Source organism: Agelaius tricolor, unplaced genomic scaffold, assembly GCF_023055355.1.
Source record: "Agelaius tricolor isolate 1412-34295 unplaced genomic scaffold, bAgeTri1.0.p SCAF_36, whole genome shotgun sequence".
Taxonomy (NCBI): Eukaryota; Metazoa; Chordata; class Aves; order Passeriformes; family Icteridae; genus Agelaius; species Agelaius tricolor.
This window is the reverse complement of record NW_027269296.1, coordinates 1,686,160-1,701,796: the sequence shown is the minus strand read 5'-3', so window position 1 is coordinate 1,701,796 and position 15,637 is coordinate 1,686,160. Positions and strand designations below refer to the sequence as shown.

Sequence of the window (15,637 nt, the reverse complement as noted above, 5' to 3'; positions counted from 1 at the left end):
ATTTAATTCTCCCTCGTTTATTTTGGGCGGTTTTACCCGTTTTTTTCCGGGGCTCGGGGAGCTCCCTATGTTGGGGTGGGCCGGGAGGAGGAGCCAGGGGCGGGGCGGGCTAGGCCCCGCCTTGGGGCGGTGCCGTTGAGGCGCCGGTTGCGCTGTGCCCGCTGAGGGACGGGCGGGTCCCTGACGGAGAGAGGCGGGGGTGGTGTTGCCGTCAAACCCTCGGTGAGAGGAGAGCGACGCGGTGCCGCCTCCTGAGGTTTTAGACTGCATAGGGAAAGGCTCCAGGGTGAGCCAAGTGCGGGTTTTTGGTGGCTCAAGGGGCTCTAAGCTGGATGTAGGACAAGGGCCTGAGGGACAGCACACAGGGAAGGCTCCCACTGCCAGGGGAGAGGGGATATTGGGGAAAATTCCTCTCTGTGAGGGCAGTGAGGTTCCAGATTGCTTAGAGAAGCTGATGCCTTGTGAAGACCTAAAACAGAGGCTAGACAGAATTAAAGAATAAAGTAGGGATTTATTAAAAGGCCTCAATGGATCCACCTCGGGCAGCACAAGAGCCCAGTCAGGGCTACACCCAAATCACGGATTTTGTGAGAGTGTCTCAATGACTAATTCCCTGACAGAGTTCCTCTTCCTTTACTCAGTTTTCCCAAGTCAAAAAAAGTTTTGTTTTTTTTAAAATGTGTTTATTTGTATCTCTGAAGGGCGGAGGTGGGGGTTGAGACACTTGGAGGTTTTATTTAATGCTTCAGGCGTGTTCTGCAGTTTAAAGCTGCGATTTGGGATTCCTGGGCTCTGCTGTGAGGGACTGGCAGCACTTTGGGAGGAGAGGGCACAGCCTGAAGGGGTTTCCAATCATTGGGGTTTCCTGCTCGAGGGAACACTTGGGGATGAAGGATTGTTTGGGACCTAAAACAGTCAAGAACAGAGATCAAATTGTGGTGGTTTTTCCTTCCCTGTTAAATCCCAGCATTTTAGGGATACAGCTGAGCTCCTTTCACTGAGGACGTTGCTTTTGCTGGCAGGTTGGAGCTGACTCCTGCTGATCCCTCCTCTGGAAGGGCTGATCAAAGGCCAGCAGCAGCAGCAGCAGATGAGCCTGTAGAGCTGGAAGCAGAGCTGCAGGAAGGCACAGAGCCATGGCAGAGAGCTGCCCTCCCTCCCCTGGCCTCCATCCGGGCTTCAGGCAGGATCCAGTCCCCAGGGCCAAGCGGCTCTCGGATTCCACGGTGCAGGTGCAGGCCCTGCAGTCAGCCAAGAAAGCCTGCGTGCTGAGCTGTGGCTGCAGCACCCCAAAGCCAGCAGGGAATCCCCTGCTCCCTTCCCCAGGCTCTGGCTGCTCCCTTTTCCTGGATGAGAGCGGGCAGGATGAGCTTGGGGCCAGTTTTTCCGTGGCCAAGTACGACGACGTGGCCATTTCCCTGGACATCAGCAGGTGCTTCGACGACAGTGAGCTGGATGATTCCCTGCTGGAGCTGTCAGGCAGTGAGAAAGGCAACTCTCCCTTTGATTACACTGAGGAAGAGATCCAGGAAATCTTGGCAGATGATTCCATGGAAGCTGAGCAGCAGCAGAACCTCCCTGGTGAAAGCCACCCGAGCCAAAGTGAGAGTGGGAAGAGCGACCAGGGGACATCGCTCAGCGAGGTCACCCAGGAGGCAGAGGAGCCCCAGGAGCATCCCTCAGGCAGCTCTGGGTGTGATCCTGGCTTTTTGAGTGGCACTGCTGCTCTGGATGGGGCCCAGAGGCTGCAGCAGGAGCTGGACCTTGACCTGCAGGAGCTGCTGAGCCTGAGCCCGTTCACTGCTGCCTGTGCTGATGAAGCTCTGGAGGAAAACAACCTGGAAAGAGAAACTTTGGATGCCATGATAGATGATTGCTTGGGATATTCCACAGCTCCTGGGAGCTGCATTCCTGAGAAATCCTCGGAAAGGGTGATGCCTAAAGATCAGGAAAGCCTGGCTCAGGATTGCCTGGGAAAATCCCTGCCCTCATCCAGCCTTCCCTGTGGCCAGAGCACAGGGGATGAGAGTCCAGCATCTGTGTTGCCACCCAAAAAAGAACTTCCCAAAGCAACACTGAGCTGTTTGTCAAGGAAATCAGACTCTCCAGAGGATGCTGAAGGGGAATCCAGAGGAGCTGAGCAGCCAGCAGGCAGCACTAAAGTAAACTCACATCTTCATTCTTGGAACTTGAATGTTTTTAATCCCATCCCTTTGGATTGGTCCATGTGCACACAAGTGCTGTGTTGATACAGGGGAGGTTTTTCAAGTGGATTTTTATGTAACTCTAAAAGCAAAATGTACATGGAGAAGTTTTCTTACATGTTAATCCCCTTTTTCCTTCCCTTTCCAGTTAAGGGACACAGCTGTAGGCCAGAGTGGGCAGGAAGAGCCACCCCGTGGGAAGAAAAGTGGCAAAGTAATTCCTGTCCCACAGGAGGAGGAAGAAAGGTAATTTCTTAGCAAATCTGCACTTTAAAACCCATCCCAGCTGTTTCCTCCACCGCTGGGTTTATTTCCATTTTTAAATTAAATCGCACTGAAACAGTGGGAAAACAAGAAACATTTCACCCTGTAAGATACCGGAAGAGGGGAAAGAATATCGGGAAGTGGCAAAGGAGGTGGGTGAGGCGATTTTGGGCCGCGGTTTGCAGGCAGGAGAGGAGGGGACGTTTGTGCCTCCCTGGCTGCTCCTCCCGGAGCCGTTCCCTGCAGGTGGCAGCAGCAGAGCGGGTCGGGACGCTGCTCCTGCTCTTCCCCGCTCCTGGAGGCGGCACATCGGGGCTTTCCCCCTCATTCTGGGCCATTTCCATTCCTGTTGCGTGGAAAAAAAGCTTTTCCCTGCTTTTGAGAGCTCCCTGCGCGTTGCCGTTGTGGTCAGCAGGGCAGTGACCGCCTGGGTGGCTCAGCTGCTCTGCTCTCGGCGTGGTTGATCTTTGGCAGCTTTACTCAAATAAATACTTTCCTTTTTTTTCTCCATCCCAAAACAGTGCTACAAGAATGTCACATCTGCCATAATTCTGCAGGGCTCTCTGTGAACTGTAACCTGATTTAACAAATAACCTAAAAATAAAAAAAATTTTAAAAAATTAACACAATTTATTATTTTCAAGGCTAAAACAACGGAGCTGCATTTCAGAAGCACAGCCTGAGCAAAAGAGACGTTTCTCTGCAGGCTGTGCCAATCCAAGTGAGGAAAAGTGTGGCTATTACCTCAGGTAACCCCCAGGTGGGAGGGGATGAGGCTGGTGGGGAGGGCAAAATTCAGCTCCTGGCTGCACTTGAGTTCTTTATTTGGAGTGTGTTTGTTTTCAGAGGGGAATAAAAAGTGCCTGTGACAATTTGTGCACTGCCACACACAAAATTCCTGCACAGGAATCAGCCTGGCTCCAGGGCTGGCTCAGAGGAGTTTTACAGATATCTGGGAAATGTTGTGAAGGGGGTTTGGTGTGGAAAATCAGAAAATCAGGAAAATACCAAAGCAGGTTTGTATTCCATGGGAAAAGCAGAGCTGAGTTCTGCCTTGTTCTGTTGGGGATTAACTTGGCCTTGTCAGTTCACAACTATCCCAGAATCATCAACATTGGAAAACACCTCCAAGAACACCAAGTTCCCACCTTCTCACCAGCCCAGAGCTCTGAGTGCCACCTCCAGGACTGCAGCACCTCCCTGAAACCTCACACTGGGGCAATATTGAGCTCAAATGCTGAGATTTGGACTCAGACTGGGGGAATTGAGCTCAAGTGCTGAGATTTTTGAGTTTATTTTTGACACCTTCTCTGTGTTTGGCTCAGTGGTGTCATCCAAGAGGCACCGACTGTGGGGGTGTGGAAAGGAAGGTGGTTGGATTTCAAAGAGGTTTGGATTTCAGCTCCTGGGGGGCGGGGGTGGTGCCAGATCTTTTCTGAGAGTCTTGATAAGTTTGGATTTTTAAAAACAATGATTCCCCCCCTGGTAAGCTCTCCCCAATTTCTCAGTATTAATCCCAGGGGACAACTTTTGGGGTATTATTATTAAAACACTCACAGGAGAATGTACACCCCAGGTTTTAACAGTTATGAGTAGAAATTAAATAAAACCAGGGAGAGAGGGAGAGGAAGAAGAGACGAAATTTAAATCCCCGACCCTTCACAGTCGCAGCATCAGGAGTTAACCCTTGCACCACCCTGCTGGTGTTTCACCAGCAGCACTGCAATCCAACCTCAGCTCTCAGAGAGCGTTTCCCTGACTGCCAGCAGGGGAGATGGGGGGCACTGCACCCTGCCTGGATTGGAGTGCAAAACACCCCTCACACCGAGCTTAGGTGCTGAACAGAATGTCCCTTCAGCCACCCACGTGTCTCTGGCAGCTCCGGGGGTTCTTGGGACACCTTCCAGACTGCAGAGCTGGGTGTTCCCCTGGCTCTGCCCCGGGAGGGTTTCCAGGTGTTTTTCTGTCCCTTTTGATGCCTTGTGAAGGCTGACCCAGAACAGAGGCGAGGCTGAGTTAAAGAATAAATTAGGGATTTATTAAAGGCCTCAATGGCACTTTGGGCAGCACAAGAGCCCAGCCAGGGCTGCACCCAAGATGAACCAAAATGGTCACAAAATGCACACCTGGTCATGGGTTCTCTCACTTTGATAATTTCTGTGCTATTTGTATATTGGAATTAACTGTCCAATTCCAGCTTTGGGTTATGCAGTCCCAGCCTTGTTTTTCTCTCTCCAGTCCATGTTGTTTGTGCTCTTAAGCCTGAGATTTGGATCATTTGTCCTTGGTCTCCAGCTAGAGAATGAATTGTTTTGTCTCCCTGCTCTGTGCAGAGAGCTCACCATCCCCTAAAATGAATCTCAGAACTACACACTAAAACAGCACAGAACCTGAAAAATAGAAATGCTAAAACCTGATGCATCAGACTGGGATATTCTGAGAGCCAAAATATTCTGGTAGCTTCCAGCCACGGCTCCCTGTGGTTATTTAGAGTGTTCATGGGTGCAATAATTGCCATTTCTTGTGAGGCACAAGGAGCTGACAGTTGTGTGTGTGGAGCCTGCACTTAGGCAGGCAGCAGGAGCAGCTGCATCGCCACAGGGCTGCTTCCAGAGGATGAATCCAGCATAAGTAATGCAGAGGGGACAGGCAGGGAGAGCTAAAATGGCCTGTTTTCTCTTGCTTTCCAATTAAAAATGCAAGACGTATGTTGTGAGTCACAAAAAATCAGGCAAGGAGCTCTAAAGGAGCCGGGCTGACAAGTGAAACCCAGCTCTCTTTTGCTGGGCAAGAACATTGTCTGTGATGCACACAATTTGATTTTCTTATTAGTGCAAACCTTCCTTATTGCAAATAGCTGTAGGCTTGGAGCTCAGCCCAGCAGGCAGCGTGGGCTGGGCCAGGTTTGTCCCAGGTGCAAAAAGCTCCAGGGTGGGCTGGCAGTGCCCTGGGAGCTGTGCCCTGCCATGTCCTGTCTGTGCCAGCTGCATGGGAAGTGCTGAGTGATCCCAAGGAATTCAGGAAGGAAGGAAAAATCAGCAGGTTTAGAGCCAGCAAGGGAATTCCTTCTGGGATGCTGTAACTAATATATTGCTGCTACAAATCTTCAGCTCTGTTTTGAGTTGCAAATCTCCTGGCATTTGTCTCAGGGTAATGTTTGCTTTGCTATCCCATCTTTTACGTAATCTGTCTGTTCTTCCTTGGATCCTGGCTCTTGCTGCTGTGCTGTCTGAGGGAATTCCAAGCTGGCTGCAGGAGAGATTTTGTCTTTTCCCTTATCTGCACTTGCACTTGCAGGAAATAGAATTTTCATTTATAAAAATACAACTCCCATCTCTATCAAATCCATTTTTTTATATATATATCTTTTATATCTGCATATATCTCATATGTATTCTTATATTGGGTGATTGAGAGCTAAAAGTCACACTGACTAGTTGGAAAAAAATCCTTTTCTATTCAGAATAAACTTCTCCCATTGAGCCATCTCCAGTGTGTTGGGAGAGACCCCCGTGGCTCGACTTGTGCTTCCTCTCATTCTGCTTTCTAGATGCTGTTAAATCCTAATATATTCATTTATCTGCAGCTTCCCCTAAGAATTGAAATGCTGCTGAGGCTGTGCTGGAGCAGATGTAAAAATGAGCTGTGATTTGAGCATCTGCTTGGCAATGGGGGGCTGATAATTGACCACACAAGATTTCTGCCAGCTGACCATTTGTCAGTGTTTGCACTTTGTTATTGCCCTTTATCCAGCAGCAAATGGAATTATTTCCTTCCTGATGAGATCCTCCTTGGCAATCCTGGGGCTGGATCAGCTGCACAAATAATGAGGCTCCTAAAACTCTGTTATTTGGAGCAGAATCACAGAATGGCTTGGGTTGGAAGGGACCTTAGAGTGATCCTGTTCCACCCCCTGCCATGGGCAGGGAACTTTCCACTGCTCCAGGCACCTCTGGGAAGCTCAGCTGGCTCCTGTCTGACCTCCATCCATTTTTTTCCCCAACCAGGACTCCATCAGGAGCTCTCCTCGAGGCTTGGTGTGCTTGCTAGAGGTTTTTTGATGCTTTTAGAAATTTTATCAGCCTTTCTCACAACCTGGCAGAAAGCTGATAAATTATTTCCTTGGATCTCCCTGGAATCAAAGGGAATGGAGGAGGAAATACCTTATAAAGAGGCACAAACCATCTGGTTTTACTGTAATAACAAAGATCAATATCTTAAAAAAAAAACCAGGCAGTGTGTTTAAGGTGATGGAAAGGGATAGCAGAGTCAGGGAACAGATGGAGAAACAAATCTGTGAAACACAAATGAACTCTTTGCTAGCAGACTATGCCTTGAAAGACTCTGGTCTCTTGATTGATGCTGAGCTGGCTGAGGGGAAGGAAAAAACCTTAATCTTAAAGCAGTTTCTACCTGCCCAAGTTAATTTTGCTTGGATGGAGAGTGGGCAGAGAAGGTGCAGGGCTGGGGCTGTGCTGACATAAAGGAAAGAATTCCATTTAGTGGCTGAGCTCAGGAGGGAGATTTCACTTCAAAGCAAATGAAATCCACCTCCAAACCCTACATTTCAAGAGATGTGGGATGGAGTAAGAACTGATAAAGTGGATTTCTAAGTTTATGGTGAGGGGAATAAGAAGTTCCCTGGTTTCAGAGGGGCAAACTCCTGCTCCAGGGACTTTTCTAATGACAAAGCTGAAATAATCAGAGCTCCTGGTTCCTAAGTGAGTGGAACTTGCCTGAAAACCTCATCCCAAATCTGCAGTTTGGTCTTGACTGCTGTGGAAGGAATGAGGATGTGCCCAAGGAGAAAGAAGTATTTTTTAAATATTTTTAAATATTTTTTTATCTTTTTTTAAGGGTTTTAAGCACTGTCCCATGGCAGCTGAGTTTCTCCAGCCCCCTTTCCTCAGGCCAAAAGGCCTCTGAGCCCTGGGGTGGATGCTGAGGCCCTGGGATCAGTTTCTCCAAATATTTGGTGGGATTAATTTGCCCCTGGGACTTCCCCTGTTGGAGAGGAGCTCAAATGGTTTCCTGGAGTGACTCAGGGTGAAAGTTTGTGCAAGCCCTTGTCTCTCCTCAGGGCTGAAAAGTGCACCCCTGGCAGCAGGAAATGTTCCCTCTGTTTTTATGACCCACTTCACCTCTGACTCAGAAGGCCAAGGGAGGCAACTGAGGTGTAGGAAGGCTCCAAATCTGTAAAATAAAGTTGGGATTTCTTAATTTCTCCTACATTTACTGCAGACAATGGGAACTGCTGTATACAGCGAGAGTTTGCCTTGGAGAACCTCCCTTCCTCCCACACAACCCGTGGATTTCTCAAGAAAAACTTCTAAAAATCCCTTCTAGAAGTATCAGGTTTTTGGCAAGAAGTTGTTCCTTTGGGTAAGCAGGAGCTGATCCTGCAGTTCCTGAAGGAGGCTGGGATTGCTGGGGAGAGGAGCTGTGATTCACATCCCTCCCATCACTGCAGGATGGAAAATCTTGGGAGTTTGGACTCTGGGAAGGGCAGAATTCCAGGGAATTGGCCTTTCCCTGAGCTCTGAGTGGAATCCAGGCCAAGCTGCTTTCATTGGAGCCCTTCTGGTCACTTCTGAGCACTGAAAATGTAAAATTCTGCTGTGACAGAGGTGACAGCCCAGTGCTAGGCAGCTGACCCTGCTCCAAACCAGATGTCTGGACAGTGGTTTTGCAGGAGTGACCCCCATGGTTGGATTTTACTTTGAAAACCAGATGGATTTGCAGTTCAGAAATGTGATTTCCTGAGTTAGGCTCATCCCTGCGCATAAACAACATCAAAATAAGGCAGCAAAGTTGGATTTTTTTTTCAAAACACAGATGGGACAAAGCTTTGTAGCACTCTGAGGCCTGCAGATAACCAAGTCCCTTGAAGCAGTTTGGGTTTTAATCTTGTTTTTCTGAGGCTGCCTCATGTTGGTGGGGTTTTGTCTTGCTATTTCAGGAAGTGCAAATGAGAGGATTGAAGGTGGGTGCAGCACTTTGTGAGGAAAATTTCCTTTTTGTTTGAAGCTGAACCTTCAGCCTTTGTGGTGGGCCAGGGAGAAGGAGCTTTGCAAAGGTGGGGACGAAGCACCAGGCAGAATTCCTGAAAGGAGCTTTGATGTTCTCACTTCTCAAGGTGCCTTCTGAGGATGTGGTTTCACTTTGAAAAGCTCCTGCCCAGAAAATCAGGTGCCAGCTGCCGTCACCAAGGAAATGGAGATTTGTTTTCAGAGCTCCTCTTGTGTTTGTTTTAACTTCTTCACCGACTTTTTTTGCAGAAATTCCCCAAATTCCAACCCATCCCAGTGGGTGAGCGAGAACTTGGCCAAAGCACAATTTCCAGAGAATTCCTGAGCACTTCCAGTGCAACCCCATTGGATTTTGCTGCTGAGGGGCTGTGCTGGTTCTTGTTCTGCATTTAGAGGTGTTAATTGGTCTGGTTTTCAGTGGTTTGAAGTTTCATTTGTAACTCCTTCTGCAAAAGCATTTCATGGGATTTGCACTTGAGTTTATAAATATTTTGCAGCTTTTAGATGTCATTTTCTTCTTTCCTGTGCTACTGAGCAACTCCAAATGAGTTGGAGGTGGATGGGTTGATCTTCCCAATGTTCCTCTCAGGGGTGCCAGCAGGGCCTTGTGACTCCTTTAGGTATTTATAAGTGGAATTTTGGAGAGCAAATTAAGTTTATTCAGGCAGCAAATCATCTCATATTTTTATCATCGCAATCTGACTATTTTTGGAGATGCTTTTGGCCCATGTGATCTTAAAGAAATCAAAATTTCAGCTCAGCACTGAAGTTTTTTAACCTTGTGGTTCATAGATTTTATTTTGTGACGCCCAGGGTGGGACAGAAACTTTGGAAACCAGGCAAAGTTTCTCCCTGCCCTGAATGTGCAGTGCCTGAGACAGGGAGAATGGAACTCATTTGTCCAAAGGATCAGCAGTGAAGCTTGGAGCAGAGCTTGGCTGCAGAAAATCCCAGAAATCCCAGAATCCAGGCAGGAAGGAACCCATGGACGGCACTTTTGGGGCTGGGGCATGGCCACTGTCAGGGCTTTGTGATGTGAGTTTTACCTCTGTAAATTCTATTTACAAAGAGCTTTGCACTGAGGGAGAAGGAGGAATCCCTTGGAAGCACAGGGGAGTTGGCAGCACGTGGATTTCAAACCAGTGAACCCCACAAATTCAGTTCTTTGCAAAAGGAATCCTTCACCTGTGGTCTGGGGACAATTTCACTGATACCCACGGAATCCCAGGATGGTTTGGGTTTAAAGGGGCACAAAGATCATCCAGATCATCTCAGTCAGGGCAGGGACTCCTCCCACTCCCCCAGTTTGCTCCAATCCCTGTCCAACCCAGCCCTGAACACTTCCAGGCATGGAAATTCCCAGCAAGCAGCTCCTGCCCGTGCCAGGGAGGTGCTGACGGTGGCTCCATCATCCCCTCAGGTTTGTGTTCTTCGGGAGTGTAAAAAACTCTGCCATGAAGCAGCTCTGCCCTTTGGGAAGGAGTTGGGGCTGCAAATTTCCTTCTTTGACACTACAAGTGATCCACAACTGAATGGTGCAGAGAGGAGGGAGGGAGGGAATGTGGGTTAAGCCTTCATGGAAGGACAGACAGACAGACAGTTTTACTGTATTTGCTCTTAGAGAGTAGCCAAGGGCCCTGCTGATGATTTTTGCTGGGGTGGAACCCAGTGATATCAATAAAAACTGGAATAAAACTGGCTTTGTGTGAGCCCTGCGTGAGCCCTGACAAAATGCATCACAATTAAAAATTTAACAGTGTTCATCAATGCATTGCAGCTGGAAAACAAGGAGACTGAAATGAAACCACTGTGTGGGGGCTTTTTTCCTGCCTTCCTCTCAAAAACTAACCAGCTCTTGCCTGAAAAGAGGAAGAAATTACATCCTCAAACGGGAAATAGTGGAAGCTGATAAAATTCTCCCTTTGGTTTGGGAGGATATTTAGGTGCAGAACAGGTCTGGATGGTATAAATGGGTTTTATTTAGCAGTTGGTGGCATTAAAGGTGAGGGGTTTGTGAGTTCAAAGGAACAAAGACGCTGCAAAGTGTCAAATGGCATCGTGGGGCTCCCTCATTATTGCCACTCAATGCTCTGCATCCAGCATGTCCAAATTGCAAGGAAAAAGAAGATTTTTTTCTGGCTGCCAGCTTTGCTGCCTCCATCTGGGAATCTGAAATTCAAGCTGTGCCTTCCCCGGCTCTGTCACTAATATTGAAGATCCTTCATTTGGAACTTACTTAACCAACATTGAGGCTGAAGGAGAAACCAGCTCCTCTTTCCTCCAGACGTGTGGGCTGCAGCCCCACCAAGGGGGAACAGCATCATTTCAATGCCTGAGGTCAGCAGACAAATTCAATTAGACACCAGATTTGTGGAGCAAACAGAAAATATTTTAGCATAACAAGTGCCTTGATGGGGCAGCTTTTGAACAAAAGCTGGAAGAGCTGATTGAATTTGGTCAGCTCTGCTTCCAGACGAGGCTGTAATAGCTCATTACACGTCGTTAGGAAGCTTTTTTTGCTGCAAATCTGGGGGAAATTACATTTGGTGCAACATATGGTGTCATCTTCAGCTCTCTCCTCGGGAAGCTCAGGCCTCGCCGAGGTGCCGCGTTTGGCTGGGCAGAATGGATGTGCAGCTGTGACATTGGCTTTGCAGCGATGTCACCTCTCCCATCCTTGGCAAGCGCCGCCACCAGCAGCCTGTTCCTCTCCCTTGGCATCTCCATCACCAGCTGAGATTGTGCTAACACTTCCCTCCGTGTAGGTGTTTCCTCCTCGCTTTGCATTGAAGTGGCAGCGCCTCGTGTTGCCGTTTTTCCTGGGAGCAGGAGCTGTGCCGGTGCCTGGTGGCCCGGGGGAGGGGGTGACGAGTGGCTGGGGCTGTGTTGTGAGTTGGAAGGACACGCTGTGCAGGATTGTTTGCTCCACACTTCCTCCCGCGGCTCCTCTTTTTGCTAAAACTCGTGGGGGAGGAATCTATTGGTTAAATTGTACTTTGTAGGCATAATATTACAGTGCTGGGAAGGAGGGAGGAGAGCCGTGCTCAACTCCAAACACGCCCTGAGCGCGCTGCCAAAGGGTTTTGTTTGCAGCTCCCTGCTCCTATTGTGCCCCAAATCTCTGCTCCGGTGCTTCTTGGAAATCCATGGGATTCATCCCGAGCCAGCTGGGAGGGCTTTGCTTTCAGACCTCAGCAGGGAACCGGCCTCTCTGGGATCCCTGGCCCAGCAGCCCACTCCCACTTGCTGCTTTTTAGTATTTCTTGAAACCTCCCTTTTTGCAGCTCCCGCTTCCAACAATGAGTCAAAATCAGCACTCGGGGCAAAAACACGTGGGGGGAGTGGGTGGTCAGGAGGGTGGGCTGTGCCGTGGCCCAGCATGACTTCCCTCAGTGCGGCTTGGGTTTATTTTTGCTTCTTCTCTTGCCTTTATTGACTGTAAAACACCTCAGGAGGATCTTTTGGCAGCTGCTGATGGGAGTGAGGTCTCAGTTCTAAAGATGGGTTTAGGGTTGAGCTCACACAGTGGCTGACTCTCATGGGTTACAGTGGAATTTAGTACCCAGACAGCAGTTAAAGCTTTGATGTTTATGACCCTCTGAACAGCAGCGTTTTAAGTAACTTTATTCTCCTATAACCTTTCCCTAAAGTGTGGATTTACTCTTCACTTCACTTCAGAGTGGCAGGAAAATTTCCTTGAAGGGAATCACTTGGACTGAGAGGTTTGGAGTCCTTGTCTGAGCTGAATTCTGCCAGCCCACATTTGTTTCTCCTCACAAATAACATTTCCTTACTCTCCAAGCCTGCAGTTATAGGTTACCAAATGCAGGTTATCAAAATAACCCTGGCACCTCCTGCCACATGTGAATATTGAACTCTGCCCCTCACTGACACTTCAAATTTAATTCTGCTCTACCAAATGAGTGATCACATCTCTGTCAGGAAAGAAATTGCTTAAACCCGTCCTTAGGGAGCAACAACTGTGGAAAAACAGGGATATGGTCTGAATTCCCAGGGACAAGTGGCTTTAAAACAGCCACACGACCCCCAGACCTGCCAAATTACCAGGCTGGATTTCCTCTGGAGCAGCTCTCTGCCCCAGGATTAGGAGAGAGCATCTCCCTTATCATTTTGCACATGCTGTACCATCTGTCCTAAATCTCCCTTTGTAGGGCTGTGCATTCCAAATGCTGTTTCTTCCTTGGGAGATAACAGACGTGGCTGAAGAATTTTGTTAGGTAGGGCTGGGGTGCTATTTATGGTGTAAGTTTTTTTAGTCCTGCAGCCAGAACCCTCCCTGGTTTTCTCCACCCAGACACTGAGAAAATATTTAATTTTGTAGATCTGTTAAAGTTTTAGGTGTGGGAAATACAAAGTTTTAGGGTGTGTGTGCTGCTCAAAGCAAGCGAATATAAAGTAATTAAATTCAGGCATTACAAGGACACAAGAGATGCCTTTAATCTTTTATTGTACATTATAAAATGTTTATTGCTCTGTCTGTATCAGAGGTGGTGACCTCTCCTTCTTGGTGATGGAAGAATCTGTTCAGGCAAAGGATCCTGGAGCCACCTTTGGGGTTGGCCTGCCTGGAAGCAGGAACATCTTCAGGAGAACTCCCCGGTGCCTTTTTCCCAAACCAGCTCTTTGGGAAAAGCTGGTGGCAGGGGAAGAGGAGAGGTGGCAGCTCCTCACTGCCAGGCTGCTCCTGCTCAGGAGCTCCCACCCAGGCTTCTCCAAAGCTTCCTCAGGCCAACCTCTGTTGGCATTTGATGGAACAATTCGGATCCTACCTCATCCCCTAAGTGCATGTGGAGTGGTCTTGTGGAGGAGTTAAATAAACACAGATACCCCATGGCACACTACAAAGAATAAATCTTTTCCATGTCATGGTCCTGCATCTCCCAGCTTTCCAGAGCACCAGCAATCCCCAGGGATCCTGTCAGCTTACAAACATCCAGCACTTGTTAAGAGAGAGGAGAAGCTCAGCCCTTTTCCCCTCCATCCTCAACCCTTTTTGGGAAGGGCTGTCTCCAGCAGACTCCTGCCATTCCAGGAGAAGCAGCCCTTCCCACACAGAAACTTTACTAAAAGAAGCATTTTAAGAACTTAAGCCCTCAAAAAAAAGGCCCCTCAGGCCAGAGCCTTCCACAATAAACAGCTCCTGCCCCTGGAGACCTTGCATAGCAACCGGTATCATCAGGTATTTTGTCTTTTTCTGTATTTTTTTTTTGCTGACTGGCTACATTTTTATGGACCTTTTATCCCATTGGTGGTGGAGTCAGGCCCATCTGAAAACACCACAAAGGAAATGGTTGAAATTATCCTGGAAGCTAAAGAACAGCTTCTGGTGTTTCCCCTCATGTTGGTCTGTGCCTCAGCGTTCCCCGACTTGTCTGAGGTGAAGAGCACCAGTGTGAGAGAGGAGAGACAGCAGCAGCGGAGAATGTGCTGCAGCCCAGCTGGAGAACAGCCAGGGAAGTTCTCCTGGTGGAAATGGAAACCGGGGGATGCCTTTTTCCTTAGAAAAACCCACCTGCAGGACGTGGTGCACGACACACATCGATGGACGAAGCGAGGCCCGAGCGCGCTGCAGCCAAAATTTGGCTTCTCGGTGGTGTTTGCCATGAGCTTCCCTCCATTCCTGCTCAGAGAGGGACGTGCCTGATGCCTGGGAGTGCTGCCAGGGATGGAGTGACAGTGAGAAAGACACAACAGAACCTTGTGCATTCCCAAAAACCAGGAAAACTGTCCCAGAAGATGGAGCGTGAGCGTGGGAGACGTTGCTCCAATCTGATTCACAGATCACTCCAGCATCACTGATTCTTCTCCATCTTCTTTGTTTGGGTGTCAGGGTTTGGTTTGTTGTTTTGTTTTGTTTTTTTTTGCAGGATTTCCTTTCCTGGCCAGATGCTTTGCAGAAACACGGATGAGGAGGTGGATGCCAGCGAGTTACAATCACGAGGTCTTGTTTTGCAAATCGCTCCGACAATGTTTCACCTCCCCAGTCATCACGGCTCAGAGGCAGAGTGAGAGTGAGGCATGGAGTCCATCTCTCAGGTGTCAGGCTGTCATGCTTCGATGATGTTCACTGAGGGCTTGTTTTTTGGAAACTGGGAGAGGAAACAAAGGAGAAAAAAACGGATGTGTGGAAGGGAAAAATCACATCAGAGCTCAGTGCAGTCTGCAGGTTGTGTTTTGTGAAAGTTCTCCTTCCCACACCTTCATGGTGATGAGAAAGGTTTGAGCTTTTAGGCTTGTGGGGCTCATCGCTGCTTCTGAACCATCAAAAACCAGTGAACTATTTAAAATAATGAATAAATATGGCGGGAATGTGAACAGAAACACCAGGAAGTTACATTAATTGAAGAAAAGTTGGGATAAATGAAAGGCTTGACCTATTTACACTTCGCCATTGTGTTACCATCTTTGCTCCTGCTGATTAACTCTCCAGTTAATTACAGCAGCAGTGTCCTCTTTGCCACGTGCTGCTGTGGGAGGACCCGAGGAACTCTTTTTTTTTTTTTTTTCCTCCAGAGACGCTCAGATCATCCAGAAACGTGGCTCGAAATCTGATTTCTGGCGGCCACGCAGGATCCCGGAGGTGGGAGCGAAGCGCTGCCGTCCTGATCAGCAGAGCCGTGGGTGTGGAGGGTGTTCCCTGCGCGGGGAGGATTTCAAACAGAGCTTTTTTGGGCTGATTTAGCACAAATCGGGCACTCACCTTGCTCCGCAGGAGGCCCCCGCCCTGGTGCTCGGGTGTGCTGTTCTCCGAGGCGCTCTTGGCTTTCTCCTTGCTGTTGTTGGGCTCGTTATCTTTGATGATATCGTATTGTCTGCAGAACAGGGCGATCACCCCTGCCGGGAGAGAGCATCACCATCACACCCAGCAGCTCGGCAGCCTGCAGAGATCACAGATCCCTCTGGCCCGCCTCGGCAGCGTTCCCAGTTCCTCCCAGACCGCGGCCAGGCTGCCCTCTGGCTCTTCCCTTCCCTCAATTCCATGCTAAACTAGTTAGACAGGACGACAGAAGATTAATCAGATTCCAGCCTCCCTGTTATGAAGTGTTTTAAGCTCTGCATTTGGACCTCGACCAACACCAACCCCGTGGTTCAGTGAGCACTGGAGCTGCTGGAATTTCT

General features: G+C 48.7%; 2 protein-coding genes across 3 annotated transcripts in view; one reads left to right on the top strand and one right to left on the bottom strand.

Moving 5' to 3' along the window:
- Positions 1–134: 134 nt before the first annotated feature.
- S100PBP (S100P binding protein) overlaps positions 135–15,637 on the top strand; it is a 23,635-nt gene continuing 8,132 nt past the window's right edge. Inside the window, exons 1-4 of one of the 2 annotated variants that reach the window (XM_071453436.1) lie at positions 135–2,162; positions 2,353–2,450; positions 3,113–3,217; positions 8,747–9,000. In XM_071453436.1, coding sequence (XP_071309537.1) covers positions 1,137–2,162; positions 2,353–2,450; positions 3,113–3,217; positions 8,747–8,822 — 1,305 coding nt within the window. In that variant the 5' untranslated portion in view covers positions 135–1,136 and the 3' untranslated portion in view covers positions 8,823–9,000. Of the gene's footprint in view, positions 2,163–2,352; positions 3,218–8,746; positions 9,001–15,637 lie in introns of those variants that run through there. The other variant, XR_011683553.1, reaches the window with a different exon arrangement.
- Positions 12,949–15,637, bottom strand: part of FNDC5 (fibronectin type III domain containing 5) — a 16,161-nt gene continuing 13,472 nt past the window's right edge. Inside the window, exons 5-6 of the mRNA XM_071453437.1 lie at positions 15,219–15,352; positions 12,949–14,607 (exon numbers count right to left, since the gene is read on the bottom strand). Coding sequence (XP_071309538.1) covers positions 14,566–14,607; positions 15,219–15,352 — 176 coding nt within the window. The 3' untranslated portion in view covers positions 12,949–14,565. The remainder of the gene's footprint in view (positions 14,608–15,218; positions 15,353–15,637) is intronic.